A 13,147-nucleotide genomic window follows, 5' to 3' on the forward strand; every position below is an offset into this window, starting at 1 on the left:
TGAGGAGGAGCTCTTTATGACAGATTTTATGTTCATTACACACTCGGGCAAGGCCCTGGCCGAAAGACAGGCTAGCAGACCCAGCAGAATCCAGGAGAGTTTGCTTTGCTTGCAATGAGGAAGCTGCACTCCAATGGATCCCTGTGCATCAGAAAACCTTGTGCTCCCAGCCCTGTGACCCGTGTGGGTGCCAAGTCAGAGCAGTCAATGCCTGTCTTTAATGAAGGGTTTTAACTACGCAGCCTGGCCAGAGAGGGCACATGCTGAGTTAGGTAATGGCCCATTATTCCCAGACACAGCAGCACAGTGCTGGCACTGCTCTGCCAGGGGCTGAGGGGACACTGCAGCTTTCTGTCTCTGCACAGCTGGGAACAGCTCAGGGAGGAAGGGCCATTCTTGTGACTGCCTGGGCTCCATGGGCCTGGCCAGAGAAAGCTCCCTCAGTCCTCATAGAGAAGGAAATGCAGAACGACCAACACATGGCTGGACTCCTGCTGCTCAGACTGCAGACAGGGAGATGGCTCCCAGGACAGCCCCCAAACAATGGGAATTTGGGCCCAAAGCCCAAAGGCAGAGAGAGGTGCTGTCTGGGAGCTCGAGCCTGCAGCAATCAAGGGGATGCAGAGCCAAAGAGGGGAGCACGCTGCAGAGGCAAACCTGCTTTCCCCCCAGATCCCTCCAGCTTCACCAGCTCTTCCTTCTAGCCTGTTCATCTCCACCCCTGCTCTCAGGAGCAGGGCAGGGCAGTTGCTGCAGAAGGCACAGCAGCTCCCCAAGTGCTTACCCAGATCCAGCAGTGCCTGCCCCACTGCAGCAGGGCTGATCCCGAGGCTGGAGAGCAATCAGTCACTGATCCAGGGGAGGGAAAGCCCATTTATTTAGGCTGTTCAAATTTGGCACGCACAGAACATACCACAGTAATGCACTGGAGGCTAAGGTTGTTTTTTTGTTTGTTTGTTTTGGTTTTTTTGTGTGTGTGTGGGGGGTGTTTTTGTGGGTTTTTTTTTTGTTTGTTTGTTTGTTTTGTTTTTCTCTACAGACATACAAGAAAACTCTATGCAACTCCCATGTACACATTACACAAAGGAAACAGCTTTAATCAACCACTGATGAAACATGGAAGCTTTTAAGATCTCTGTAGCTGGCACAGGAATGTCTACCCCCCCATACAAAAGGCATTTCAGGTCAAACTTTCTAGCAGGTGATATTTCCATGCATTTCTACAGAATTAAAGAAGCTAACAGACAAAAAGCCCAGATCAAGCCACATTAGTCAGGCTGATTGGTTCTACTAAGTTAAATCAATAGTAGTTATGGACAAATGGACCAAGTGACCAAAGACTGGGGCTGAAAATACCATTTTTAAGTTGTGGTTCCTTTTAATTTTACTACCCATAACTGGAGAGCTCTGATATAAGAATCTGCATTTATAAAAGCCTCAGAAGCATCTGATCAACTACTAAGTGTATATTAGAGAAAGGTAATTCTAAATTAAACTATGTCAACAGAAAAAGCAATTTCTATAGAATCACTCAGGAGGAAAGAGACCTCAAGACACTTCATAACAAGAAAATTTAACCTACAGAACAAGTGAACCTTTAAACATTATTACTGCACCGTGAGTTTACAAGAGAGTGGATTAGGACTATTTCTCCAGAAAAGTGTGTCTGTTTTATGTCTAGCTTCATAATTAGGCTTTTTTTAGTACAGCTCTGCAACTGCAAGCATTAAGAATTTAACCCAGTTTTGGTGCTAACAGGTTGCTTTAGCTGAAGTTAAACTACAGGTTTTAAGTTTTGTCTTAAGTGGTTACTTTTGTCTTAAGGGGCAAGTTTTTGAATTTTACTTGTTACTATTTAGAAAAGCAAGAACAGGAACCAGATCGTTCTCACCTCTCCACCTTTCATGATAAACTGCTCAAATTTTGGGAGACTTCTAGTGTTATTTCACTGGGGACAGTACTGGGCTGGACAACCAATGCAAATACTAATACACCAAGATAAATCCTTGATTTGATTTATTTAGGGTCATTTGTACATATGAGCTACATCTCCAAAATCTACTTTATTCTACAAGACAGCGTCCCTACTGTTAGTGAAACCCTTGCCTAGAATGTTTATATAACTGATCTATTAAAACATGGAATGCTTGTGAGTTGTGGCACTGTATGACATCTACACAGGACTTCCTTCAAAAGCTACGACTAGGGAGCCTCCTAGCTTCTCAGCAATGCAAGCTCGGTTCAGGTCCTCTGGCCCATTTGCTTGGCATTCATGCTTTATGCCTAAAAAAAGAGGCAAAACACTCAATAATGCAGTATTTCAACATGCTGGTAAGCAATCAAAGAAACATACCTGGTAGTAATATTAGAAGAAGAAATCCAGTCACTCAAGAGACAAGTACTGCCTTAGCTTTGGTAATTTGACAGTTTCTCCCTGACACGTCCCAGGAGACATCTGGCTGCATACCAAATGTCACTGAAGGGACATGTAGGGAGAAATCTGTCACTAGCTCAGTGCTCAGAGGGTTGGCCTTTCATGGCAGGCTCTTAGAGCAAGCCCCTCATTTCTTGTGCTGCCCTGGATACAGCATGGGAGGGAGCTCCAGGCAAGCACGTGGAGAGGCTCACTCAGCTCCCGCTGGCTCTGCAGACGTGGCTGAAAGCATCACGCTGCAAATCTGAGAGGCAGAGACTGAGAGCTGGGCTATGCAATCAACACTGCTTTCTTTTTCTTTTTAAGGCTGGAGAGCCCAACCCATGGGTTGGCCTTATATGGTGAAAAGCAGAATTTCCTCGGGATTTCTTTTCCTCAGCTTCCACATGTACAGCACACAACATTCTCCCATGGCAGTTCCAGACCCTGGGCAAGCCATCCTGTGAAGGCTGGCACAGCTGCACAACGATCCTGTAAATCTTGCACAGTGCAAGCTTTTGGCCCAGTGCACACTGAGGAGCTGAAGAGTGCTACCTGGCTATCAGCCAGACTGACTTACTACAGCATAGTCTTTTAACAGACACAGGGATGAAAGTGATCTGCCACTGAGGCAGCTCTGCATAAAATCCAGCATTATATCATGAATCTAATGGTTTCTAGCCTGCATGGTGCAGATGTGCTGCACCATATGGTCCATCATGCATTGCAAAACCTGCTCTTGTCCTGAGCACTGTCCTAGTGCCTCTGAAATTTTGTCAGATAATGCAAATTTGAGCCAGAGCTCATTTTAGCTCTGTCACATGACACTTCACTTCTCACTAGTATGTCAAAACAACAACAACAAAACCCCGAAACCTAAACTAATTAAGCCTTGCTGTGTTCTCCAGGGACACAGCAGAGTTAGGAGCATTAGTTGTATTACATACCTTGAAACTTCTTTTTGATTGCATCCTTGGAGCTTGCGTAGATCATCTTACTTTTGAGAGGTGCTTGTTCTGGTGCCCTAGTGGGAGACACCACAGAGAGCGAAGTTAGTGACCCTGATTATCCAGCCTAGACAGAAGCACTGTCCTAGCCACCACGGACATGTGGAACATCTCATGGCTCCAGAATACAGGCATCAGGCTGCCCAGCTCACTTTAAGCCTGTCATTTTCTTAGCCTGGGCAATACAAATGCTCAGAGACCTCACCCACAGAGCCTGGACTGTATGTTAGGAACGAGAGATTTGGGAAGGTGGCTTACCACAAGAAAAACATCAGCTCTTCTTTTTTGGATTCCTTGGTCTCAAAGCTTGCATCATACAAGGCATAGCGGCAATCCTTCTCGGGAAGCATCTGCACAAAGTGCTTGAAAGGGTCAGTGACTGTCACTCCGACATCTCCCACCAGAATCTCTTTGCCTTCCTCCACAATAATGCACTTTTTGTCTGGACTGAGGCAGAAGATGACAGCCTTCTTCCTCTTCTTGATTTCCTCTGGTGTGGAGCACTTCCGCACTTTCATGTCGTAGAAGATACGGCACACTTCATCAGCCACTTGTACTCCGGAGGCCTGCAAAGACCACAGCAAGCACCTTCAGGCCTTCCACCCCTAATTTTCCCAGCTATATAGTGGCACTACCTTAAATCCACCTCTAAAAGACAATAGATTCTTGCAATAGTCACTTGTGGCATGAGAAACAGTCACTATTTCTAGTGACTTGCACTAGTCTTGCAATAGTCACTTGTCAGAAAAGGCTGCAGACCCTCTTTTCCAAAGCCAAGTAAAGAATCTGAAGTCTCGCTGCTGCCCCGCAGCTGGCTGCCAAAACAAAAACCATCCCAAAGAAGGCACAATCCCACTTACACCAGAACACTGTTTTGGGCGAGTTTTACAGGCATGCCAACCCCTTGTTCTCTGAGATTCAGTTGTGGCAGATCCTTTGGCATTACAGCAGCTTAATTTTCTTCCCCGTTTCACGCCAGCTGGACAAGCCCACAAGGATCTTCTGTTCAAAGTTTCCCAGCCATTTCCAGCATGCTTGCTAGCAACTTTAGGAACAGAGGTAAAACTGGCCAAATTCCATATCTGTGACATGGACTCAGTTTAGAGATCAAGGGAAATGTTGTGAAGTACTGGGATTGCAGTGGTAGTTTTTAGCTGAACAAACCAACTTTGGGAAGTTGCTCTGAATTTAGTATTTCAAACAGAGAACATGCAAGTCTTAACAGTTGAAGTCTCTACTTCTCAGCATCTACTCCAGCAGTTTTCAAAGCAAGCTCAACCTTTCTCAGCATTTCCCACCCAGGCTGGAGTCAGCTGGGACATAGTAGCTGAGTGAGTAGTGAGTGGTATCATATTCCCCTGTGTAAGCTGGAACAAGAGGTGCACATGCAGCATTATGAATCTGATGTTAAAGGCAGCTGCACAGAATAAAGAGGACAAGACCTAGCAAGAATGACAAAAGGCTGAACTGCATTTTCAGTCTGATGCTTTTCTGGGCATGAGACAGGAAAAAAAAGTAGAAGCATTTACACGAGTTTTGTTCACACACTGCATGAAGCTGGAGAGCTTAAAAGCAGCTGTGCAAGACTGAATACTGCAAATGTGGGAAGCCAGTACGCACTGCTGGAAGGACATCATGGCCAAAGCAGCAAAGACCAAATTGAAGCCTGTCCAGGACTGAACAATTCTATCTGTTCAAAATGCAACACACAGTATAAAGAGTGAGATTGCTTTAGAATCCTGCTTCCTCCCTCACTGTTTTTTTGTCTCCCAAATTCAAATGACATTACTCATATCCATCTATCAGAGGGAAAACTGCCTTCCTCCCTCTGTGTAAACCACGACACGTCACTGCTATGAGCACAGTCAGCAGTACCAACAGTTGGCTATAGCAGCGGATGAGGTACAAAACTGAAAAAGGCTAAAGGCTGTTCTTCATTTTTTTAAACTTATCTTCAGCCCCAAAATGTGAGCTCAAGGGATTTCTTTTTCATTTTGAAGAATCAGCAGAGTTCAGCTGCAAAACCAGATGGACAGAAGTGCAGGGGAACTGCTCAGTACTCAGGTTGTCCTTGAGAGATAGTTATGGACTGGACACCTACTTAATGTGTGGGGATTTTTTAAAGCCTACCATGGAGGACCTCAGATGAGCCCAGACTCTCCTCTTTCTATCAACATTCCTCCTTCTGTAACTCTGGGTGGCTGGCATAGCACTGCTAACGCAGTGAAGAGAGGTGGCACAACTGGCAGAATCTATTACCATGGAGTTTGGTATCTGGAGCTCCCATGTGCTGGGTTGCAGAAAACCAGGGCAATATCATACATCAGCAACCTGAGACAGCTTTTCCTTAGGGTGGAGAAAAATGATTTTTCAGGATTTACCTAAATATAAGGGGACCTTCCTCAAGATGCACAATGCATGGTCAGTCTGTAAGTGGTAATCTGTGCAGAACTGCTTGCACTTACTTTGGGACAGGAGAACAGCAATTAAGTCACTGTGCCTCAGCTGTGTGGCAGGCTTCCATCCTTCTGCATATCACCAATACGGTGAGGAAAGTACATGGAAAAAGCTTATTTCTGGATAAAGTCAAGCAGCAGTGCAAACACGGACTCAAAGTGATTCACTCCTGTGTCACCTCCTCCATACAGAGACACTGCACTTTGTTAGTGTGACTTAGAGCTAATGAAGAATAAAGGTCTTTCTCCTCATGTCCCTGTGTTTGGTGTGGGCAAGAGCCTCTTTGGGAAGATTCTAAGTAATACAAAGTTAACCTAACAAAGCAAACAGTGCAGCTATTTTATCATTCACTAAGGACAAATCCACAGTGAATTCAAGAGAACCCTTTTCTTCCCCAGGGTTTATTTTCCAACTAATGGTACCTCAGTAGCTGTCAAGACTTGGGTTTTAGTCACAACCCCCCCTCAAGATTCTTAAAAAATGCACAGAAAGTCTGAACTGGTATGGAAATTAGGTTATTTATCATGGAAAAGCAGTACATGTCACCTACCTCTACCTCTGTAAATTCTTGAGCTTTTCTTGAACACTACAACAAATAATTCCCTTGCACCAAGTCATGTTAACTTTGAAAGCAGAGGTTAATGTTCAGCTTAGAGCCAGAAGCAGCAGCAATAGAGCTGGAGGTTGATGTAAACTACGCAGCTGTGCATTTGCTTGTGCTACTACACAGCCAGAAACATGTCTCCAAGTCACGAAACAAGCTGTTTCTTTAAAAAGAATCTGAGCACTGCTGGCAAGTCAATTCAGATTCCAAAAATGTTGAAAGTATTTAGTCTGGAAACTCAAAATTCACTGTAAAACTTCAGCTGATAACTGAGACTGACCAGAGGCTGAAGGGACAACAGTGACAACTGGATTTTTTAGCTTTCCAAAGCAGGAGACTGTTAGTAGGTGGTGCTACTCCTTTCCACAGCTGCTGTACAACCCCTGGATTCATCACACAAGCTGACATTAGCAGCCACTGTGTTGCCAGGGACAATGCAGATTTGTTCCATCTGAGAACACCCTATAGCTGTGTTACAGTATGGGCTGAGACGAGACAGTGCAACAAACCAATTCCCTCTGAAAAGAGGATCTACTGTTGTAACTGTAGGGCTCCCTCTTCAACCCTGAGCCTGTACCAGCCACAAATGGCTTCACAAATGTACTTAAAAAAGGAAAAAACTCAATAACCAGGCAGCTTTTGTTTTAAGGTAGTAGCAACCATTCTGTGTAGAACAGCAATAGCATGACTGCTAAGAGCACTGGAACAAGGAGAAATGCCAGATTTCTAAATACATGTCCTCAAGCGACATTTTAACCTCATCTCTGCTGCCTTGTCCAGAAGAAGAGCTGGTGAGAAGCCTCCACCCTCCTAGTAATGACAGTCAACACTTGTTAGTCTGGATTTTCCGTTTTTGGCTAGATATAGCTCTTATCAGAGGATTCAATACAGCAAATTGGTTATTATTTTGTGCATTGTGGCTTGAATGCTGTAGAGCTCCAGCAGCCAGCCTGGTCCTGTTCCTTTTTCAGGATGGAAGCAGTTATCCAGCTCTGGACTGGCACATGGGGGTTGGTTCAGTGAGCACCACATACTGCAGGCACTTGTGGGATCCATGACCATCAGCCAGCTGGTGACATTTCACTGTAGGGGACTGACCCTTAACTGCAACAAGACAGCAGCAAACAGGCAAGCCACCTAATTCCCAGAAAGGAAAATGATGCCAGGACAGCACATTCAGGAAAGAAGAGACAAAATGAGTTTCTCTGGGGGAATCAGCACAACTGAGTTGTCCCCCAGCATCCCCATGCAACTGCTGCAGACACAGCACATGCTGAGGGCTGAGCCCCTCACACATTATCCCATGGCACTTATGGCTGTATCCCCACTGAATCTCACACAGCCTGCTGCAGGCACCTGAGGCAGGGACTGCATTCACTGCCTTGTCAGCAGGCACCGCAGGCACACAGTAGCTCTTGTTCATAAAGCCTCGCTCTCGCCTGAAGCACAAAGCTCTGCAGAAGTCTTGGGAGGCCACAGTGCCCTCCCTCCACTGGGCAGCCCAAAGAGGGAGCCTTCTGTCTAGCAGACTTACAACTGCAGGAACCGGACACAGCTGCCTCCATTAAGAGCTCCCAACATTTTGCCTCCATTGCAAAGTAGCCAAACTGAAACTTAATCTAAATTGGGGAAGACTGAAGAAGAATCCAAAGCTTTCTCAAGAAAATCTCCACACACAGAAAAGCCATTCCAGGAGTGAGAGACATGCCAGACACCTGATAAACTGAATTTGTAGCAAGCTTGCACTAAAACACAACTTTGACATAATGAAATTTGACTCCTCTTTTGTTAGGAATTGCCATGAGCTCCACTATTTTTCTTGAATACTTAAAATATTTTACCTAAGAAGAGTCTTTGTTTTCCTCAACTGTAATACAGTTATGAAGACCTTAAACTAATGACTTAGTTTGCCTCAAGACAAGTTTGAAGGACTAAATTTGGGGTTAAGTCTTGAGAATTTCAGACTCTTGGTTTTCCCTCCAGCAATTAGAGCCCTAGAACTCTCCTTAGTGGTGCATGGGCATGCATTTTATCTCCAGAGAAATTCCAAGATGCAGTTCTTGACTTGTTTTGTCTGGGAATCACACACACACACTGTACACATCAGGGTGAACAGCTACTTAAGTGGAAACTTTTGCTTCTTGGAAAAGCATAATCAATTTTTTTTCACAATCTGACACCAAGAATGTATTAAAGCACGCCTTGTTTAATTGCAAGGGCAGATTCGAGAACACCGTGCTCCCAGGTTTGCTGGTCATATTATTGGCAAGTATTTGTTCTTAGTTTCGTCAGCAAACCCTGTTTCCCCCATGCCTGGCTTACCCTTCCTCCTATCTACCTCTGAAATTCCCTGCCCTGCCAGAGCTGCCTGTGGAGCAATGTGGCATTTCCCTCTGACTCACTAATGTGTCACAGTACATCTCTGCAATAAATACTTTTTTCAGTTAAACCTATTTCCACCTGATTGGTCTGGGACAGCACCCTTCAGCGACAGAGCTGTCTCTGTCTCAGTACACTGTCACACAATGGAACGTCCTGGGCCACCACTAGCAACTTGAGGGGAAAACTAAGCCAGAATAGTTGTGGGAGCACTTAGCAGAGAGGGAGAGTAACAGCCTGGCTGTAAGTTTTGCCAAATCAGGCCTCTGGAAAGGTGTCACCTAAGACAGACAAGCCAACTGAAAATGTAAAGATATTAAATACTGCTTGGCTTTTAACCTGTTATTTGAGCACTGAAGAAAACAGATCTGATATTAACATCCCCACTTAACTGAGCAGAAAAGGGAGCAATGGAAGGAGGAAATGCAAGCAGCAGCTACTTTAACTTCAGTCCCAAAACCAGCAACAGTGTGGGAACACCAGTGACTTCAGGAGCCTGGAAAAGCCCACATTCCCTGCTTACCTACAGCTGGACAGAGAGACAGCTCCATTTACAGGGGACAGCCTGTACATCTGAAAGGCTAAGGCTTCAACTCAGATCTGAAGCCTGACAGGAAACAGAACTAACAGCCTTTTACTGCACTTGTATAAGAGGGCATAATTTGCACACCATAAACCAGCTAGAAATACAGAGTCATCTGCATATCACTTGTAGATAGATCTTGCCAGCTAGACTCAAGTTTTTATTTTGCATTATTTGATCTCTTTTCCCAGGAGGAAGGAATCAAAACTCTATTCAGCTTTTATTTTTCTCCCCCTCCCCAATAAGAAAGGTTATTGACAAGACAAGGAGAGATTAGCAGGAAAGCAATCATTAAAAAAAAAAAAACCAACCAAAAAAAACCCCACCAAAACTATCCTTCGAATTCTTGAAGGTCATTTCCTCAGCTTTCAGCTGAAAAGGAATTTATCTCCCGCTCTTAGCCACAATGAAGTTCACTCTGATTCAATTATTAAGGTAGGCAGAACAAGCAATACCCCTCCAAGGCAATCCCAGCAACACTACTGAAAAACAGGAACTGCAGCGGCCAGTAGTAGCAAGGCAGAAGTTTCGAGAAGGACTCGTTCCTATGTTGAAATGTAAGTTTTTAAGGTAATGCAAGTGGAAGCTGGTGTGTAACAGGATTCTTGCAGAAAACCAAAGCTTCTCAAAAACACATTCAGCACACAAATCAGCTATTATGAGCCTAAATGCCCGTAAGAAATTTCTTGTGGCCCTCCAGGGACCTACAGCAACCTAAAGCTTAAATGTCACCCTCAAAACCAGTCTTTGAAGGCCAGCTCTGGCCATCCCTGATACTTGTTACTGAGGGATCCTCCTCTCCCGAGAAGACTGCTGTGAGTACTGAACAACCAATGAGGAAAAGGCTGAGAACAGCTTCACAAGCATGTCCTGGTTGTATTCAAGCTCTCTCACAAGGGATTGCTTAGTTCAGCCCTTGCACCCAGCAGGAGCTTCTTGATAGTGATTCTGGCAGTTAGGAACATACTAGACACCAACAGCACCAATTGTCATGAGGCTGTTATCTTCTATATGAGGCATATGTACCTTGTAATTACACAGATCTAGGAATAGCACTGACTAACAACCAAGAAAGATAATTTGCACACACACACACCAAAGACCTACTTGGACTCATTTAATCCAATAGCAAAGAAACTGAACATTGTGGCAAGACACAAAAGCTGAAAATCCAAGCTCTTTTGATAACAAAGGATGCCCTCCTTCTAGCACTATTGTACTTTGCCAGAAGGCCTCCACTCTGCCCAAAACCAAGTTCACTTGCAGCCTCTCAAAAAAGCCAACTTAAACTGTGTTGCAAAAAGGAGATCACTATGAGAAATAGTAGTTTTGAATAGTAGACTTGGGAATTCCTGGTTCCAAAGCAACATGAAGCCTGACACACTGAGTAGTCACACTTAATTAGGTTTGCATACTGCAGAGGTGGTAGCTGGCTTGTTGAGACAAGCCTCTTTTAAACAAGAGCTGCGAGTCTCATCAGACTTTTTAGCAGCTTCATCTGCAACTCCCATCAGATCTGCTTCAGGCTGCAGACCAGCCATAAATACTGCAGCTTGAGTGTTAGAGAAAGCAGGGACATTAGTAGTACATCCTGTCTGCCAGCCCTCTGGACGACCAGAAATTCATTTCCCGGATACACCACATGTTCAATGAACTACTGGTAAAAACCACGGGAAGGCCTCTAATACAGGTAAATAACCCAGGCAAGTGTGTCAAAACACACAAGTGGGAGTTGCTGGACAAGTGCTTGTGGATGACTCGAGAAAAAAACAAGGCAGCAATTAAAACTGCATGAGCTAATAATTGAGGCAAATTTGCCAACCTCCGTCTCCCAACTTAAACGAGGATGCACGGGCATGGGCAAAACAAACCATGAAATCGAACATGCGTTTGGTCTATTCTGCCCCATTTATGCAATGTGAGCCCTGACACCTTCTTGGTTTTTGAAAGTCAGGAAACACAAGCAAGTCAGTGTGCATGCTTAATACTTTCTTGTTTCTTTACTTCCAGCGTTATGCCTTGGATAAATGTTTCCAGCAGTGTGCAGAGAAGCAAAACAGAAAAAACCCTAAGTCCTTGCAGCAACTACCTCAAAATTTCAGCTTCCTCGAGCGGCCGCTGCGACACCCTGTTTTTTAACACCAGCGAGTCCCCTCTGCGGGTTCCGCTTCCCTCGTTTGTCCGCCACTAGCGCTGCGGGCTCTGGCCGAGCCCGGCGGAGGCGGGCCCGGGGAGGGCCCGTGCTGGCCCCGGCTGCCCATGGAGACGCCGCCGGTTCGTAGGCCAGGCCCGAAACCCTCGGCCGTGGGAAGATGGCTCCCGCCGGGACCGAGGGGGCGGCTGCGCTTCCTCCCGAGCAGGGCAGCCTCTGGCCTCGGGGGAAGGGAGAGCTCCCACCAACACCGCCCAGTGGCTTCCTGAGAAGCTGCGACCCCCTCCCACCGAGCTCCTCGTGGGGAGCGGAGGGGGCGCCGCCTCCCCGTCCCCTCCCGGCCGCGCCCTGCGGCGCGGGGAGGTGCCGCGCACAGCCCACCCCCCCTCCCCCCCCGGCCTTTTCCCGCCGCGCCCTCGCTCCTCACCACCCCCCCCCCTCCATGGCCGAATGGACGCGCCCGCTCCCAGCGCCTGTGTGCGACGCAGAGTGTACCATTACCTTACGGCGGGGGGGAGAAAAAGGAGGGACAGTTCCATCACTTCAAGGCGGGGTGGAAGTAACCTTCCGTCGCCTCATGGCGGGATGGGAGCGGGGGGAAGGGAGGAGAACGGATCTGTGGCGTCAAGTTCAAAGGCGACCGGGAGAAAGAGAAGGAAAAGGGCGCACGATACTGCCTGGCACAGCGGCGCCGCCAGCCAGAGTGCCAGCCGGGATGCGGCGGGCGGTGCCACCGCTCCCTTCCCCCCTTCTTCCCCCAGGGATGAAGGCGGAGGCGGGAGACAGGGAAGCCTAAGGCCCCCGCCGACGGTGCGCGGTGCCTACCATGGCGTCGGCGGGGCGCGGCGAGCGAGCAGCGGAACGCGGTGCGGCGGCGGCGACTCCCTCGGCTGTCTGGGCGCGGCGCGGGCTCCGGCGGCAGGAAGAGAAGCTGCGAGGGCGCGAGCCGGGCGGAAGCGCTGCCGACGTCACGGCCGCCGTGCCCGGAGGAGGAGGAAGCGGTTGCTATGGCGGGAGCCCCGCGTGCCGACGCCCCGGTCCCGTGCGCACGCGCGAGTGGGATGGGAAACTCGGCCGCCATGCACGGCCACACTCCTGCCGAGTTAACCAATCACATGGAGATTCCGGTTGATTGACGTCTCGTTTGGCCAATGGTGCGTGCCCTAGGCCGGGTGGGCTGGGTTACCTACTCCAAGGTGTGCCGGGGTGGGGGTCGGGGAAGATACCGAGGGTAGAGCCGAGGGGCTTGGGGAGTCAAGAGGGAGAGCGCGGGGGGCACGAGGAGGATTTGGGCTGCTGGGAGCGCGGCTGGAAGGGATTGGGGCGGGCGTAAGGGGTTCGGAGAGCGGCCGAGGTGGCGGCCGTGGCCATGGGGCGGGCTGCGGGAGGAGCGGTTAGGGGCGGTCGGCCGAGGGGAAGTGTAAGATGTTGGGTTTTTGGGGGGGGGGGGGGCGTGGTTTGTGGGGGTTTTTTTGTGGGGGGGCGGTTTTTTTTTTTTTTTTTTTTCCTTCCTCCGACTATTTTTCACTACCTACTTTGGTGCGATCTCAGG

The 13,147-nt window shown here is 47.7% G+C and overlaps 1 protein-coding gene across 1 annotated transcript; it reads right to left on the reverse strand.

Moving 5' to 3' along the window:
* Window positions 1-1,070: 1,070 nt before the first annotated feature.
* On the reverse strand, window positions 1,071-12,577 carry DSTN (destrin, actin depolymerizing factor). The gene is made up of 4 exons (XM_063391249.1): window positions 12,421-12,577; window positions 3,679-3,986; window positions 3,361-3,437; window positions 1,071-2,283 (listed from the first exon to the last, which is right to left on the reverse strand). The coding sequence occupies exons 1-4, from the start codon at window positions 12,421-12,423 to the stop codon at window positions 2,174-2,176; spliced, it is 498 nt and encodes a 165-aa protein (XP_063247319.1). The 5' UTR covers window positions 12,424-12,577; the 3' UTR covers window positions 1,071-2,173.
* Between the last annotated feature and the right edge of the window lie 570 nt (window positions 12,578-13,147).

Source organism: Prinia subflava, chromosome 2, assembly GCF_021018805.1.
Source record: "Prinia subflava isolate CZ2003 ecotype Zambia chromosome 2, Cam_Psub_1.2, whole genome shotgun sequence".
NCBI classification, from domain to species: domain Eukaryota; kingdom Metazoa; phylum Chordata; class Aves; order Passeriformes; family Cisticolidae; genus Prinia; species Prinia subflava.

Coding starts and splice junctions, on each gene's coding strand:
- DSTN (XM_063391249.1), bottom strand. Junction 3,438..3,678: donor GAGCTGATGTTTTTCTTGTG/GTAAGCCACCTT, acceptor GTCTCCCACTAG/GGCACCAGAACAAGCACCTC. Junction 2,284..3,360: donor AATCAAAAAGAAGTTTCAAG/GTATGTAATACA, acceptor CTCTTTTTTTAG/GCATAAAGCATGAATGCCAA.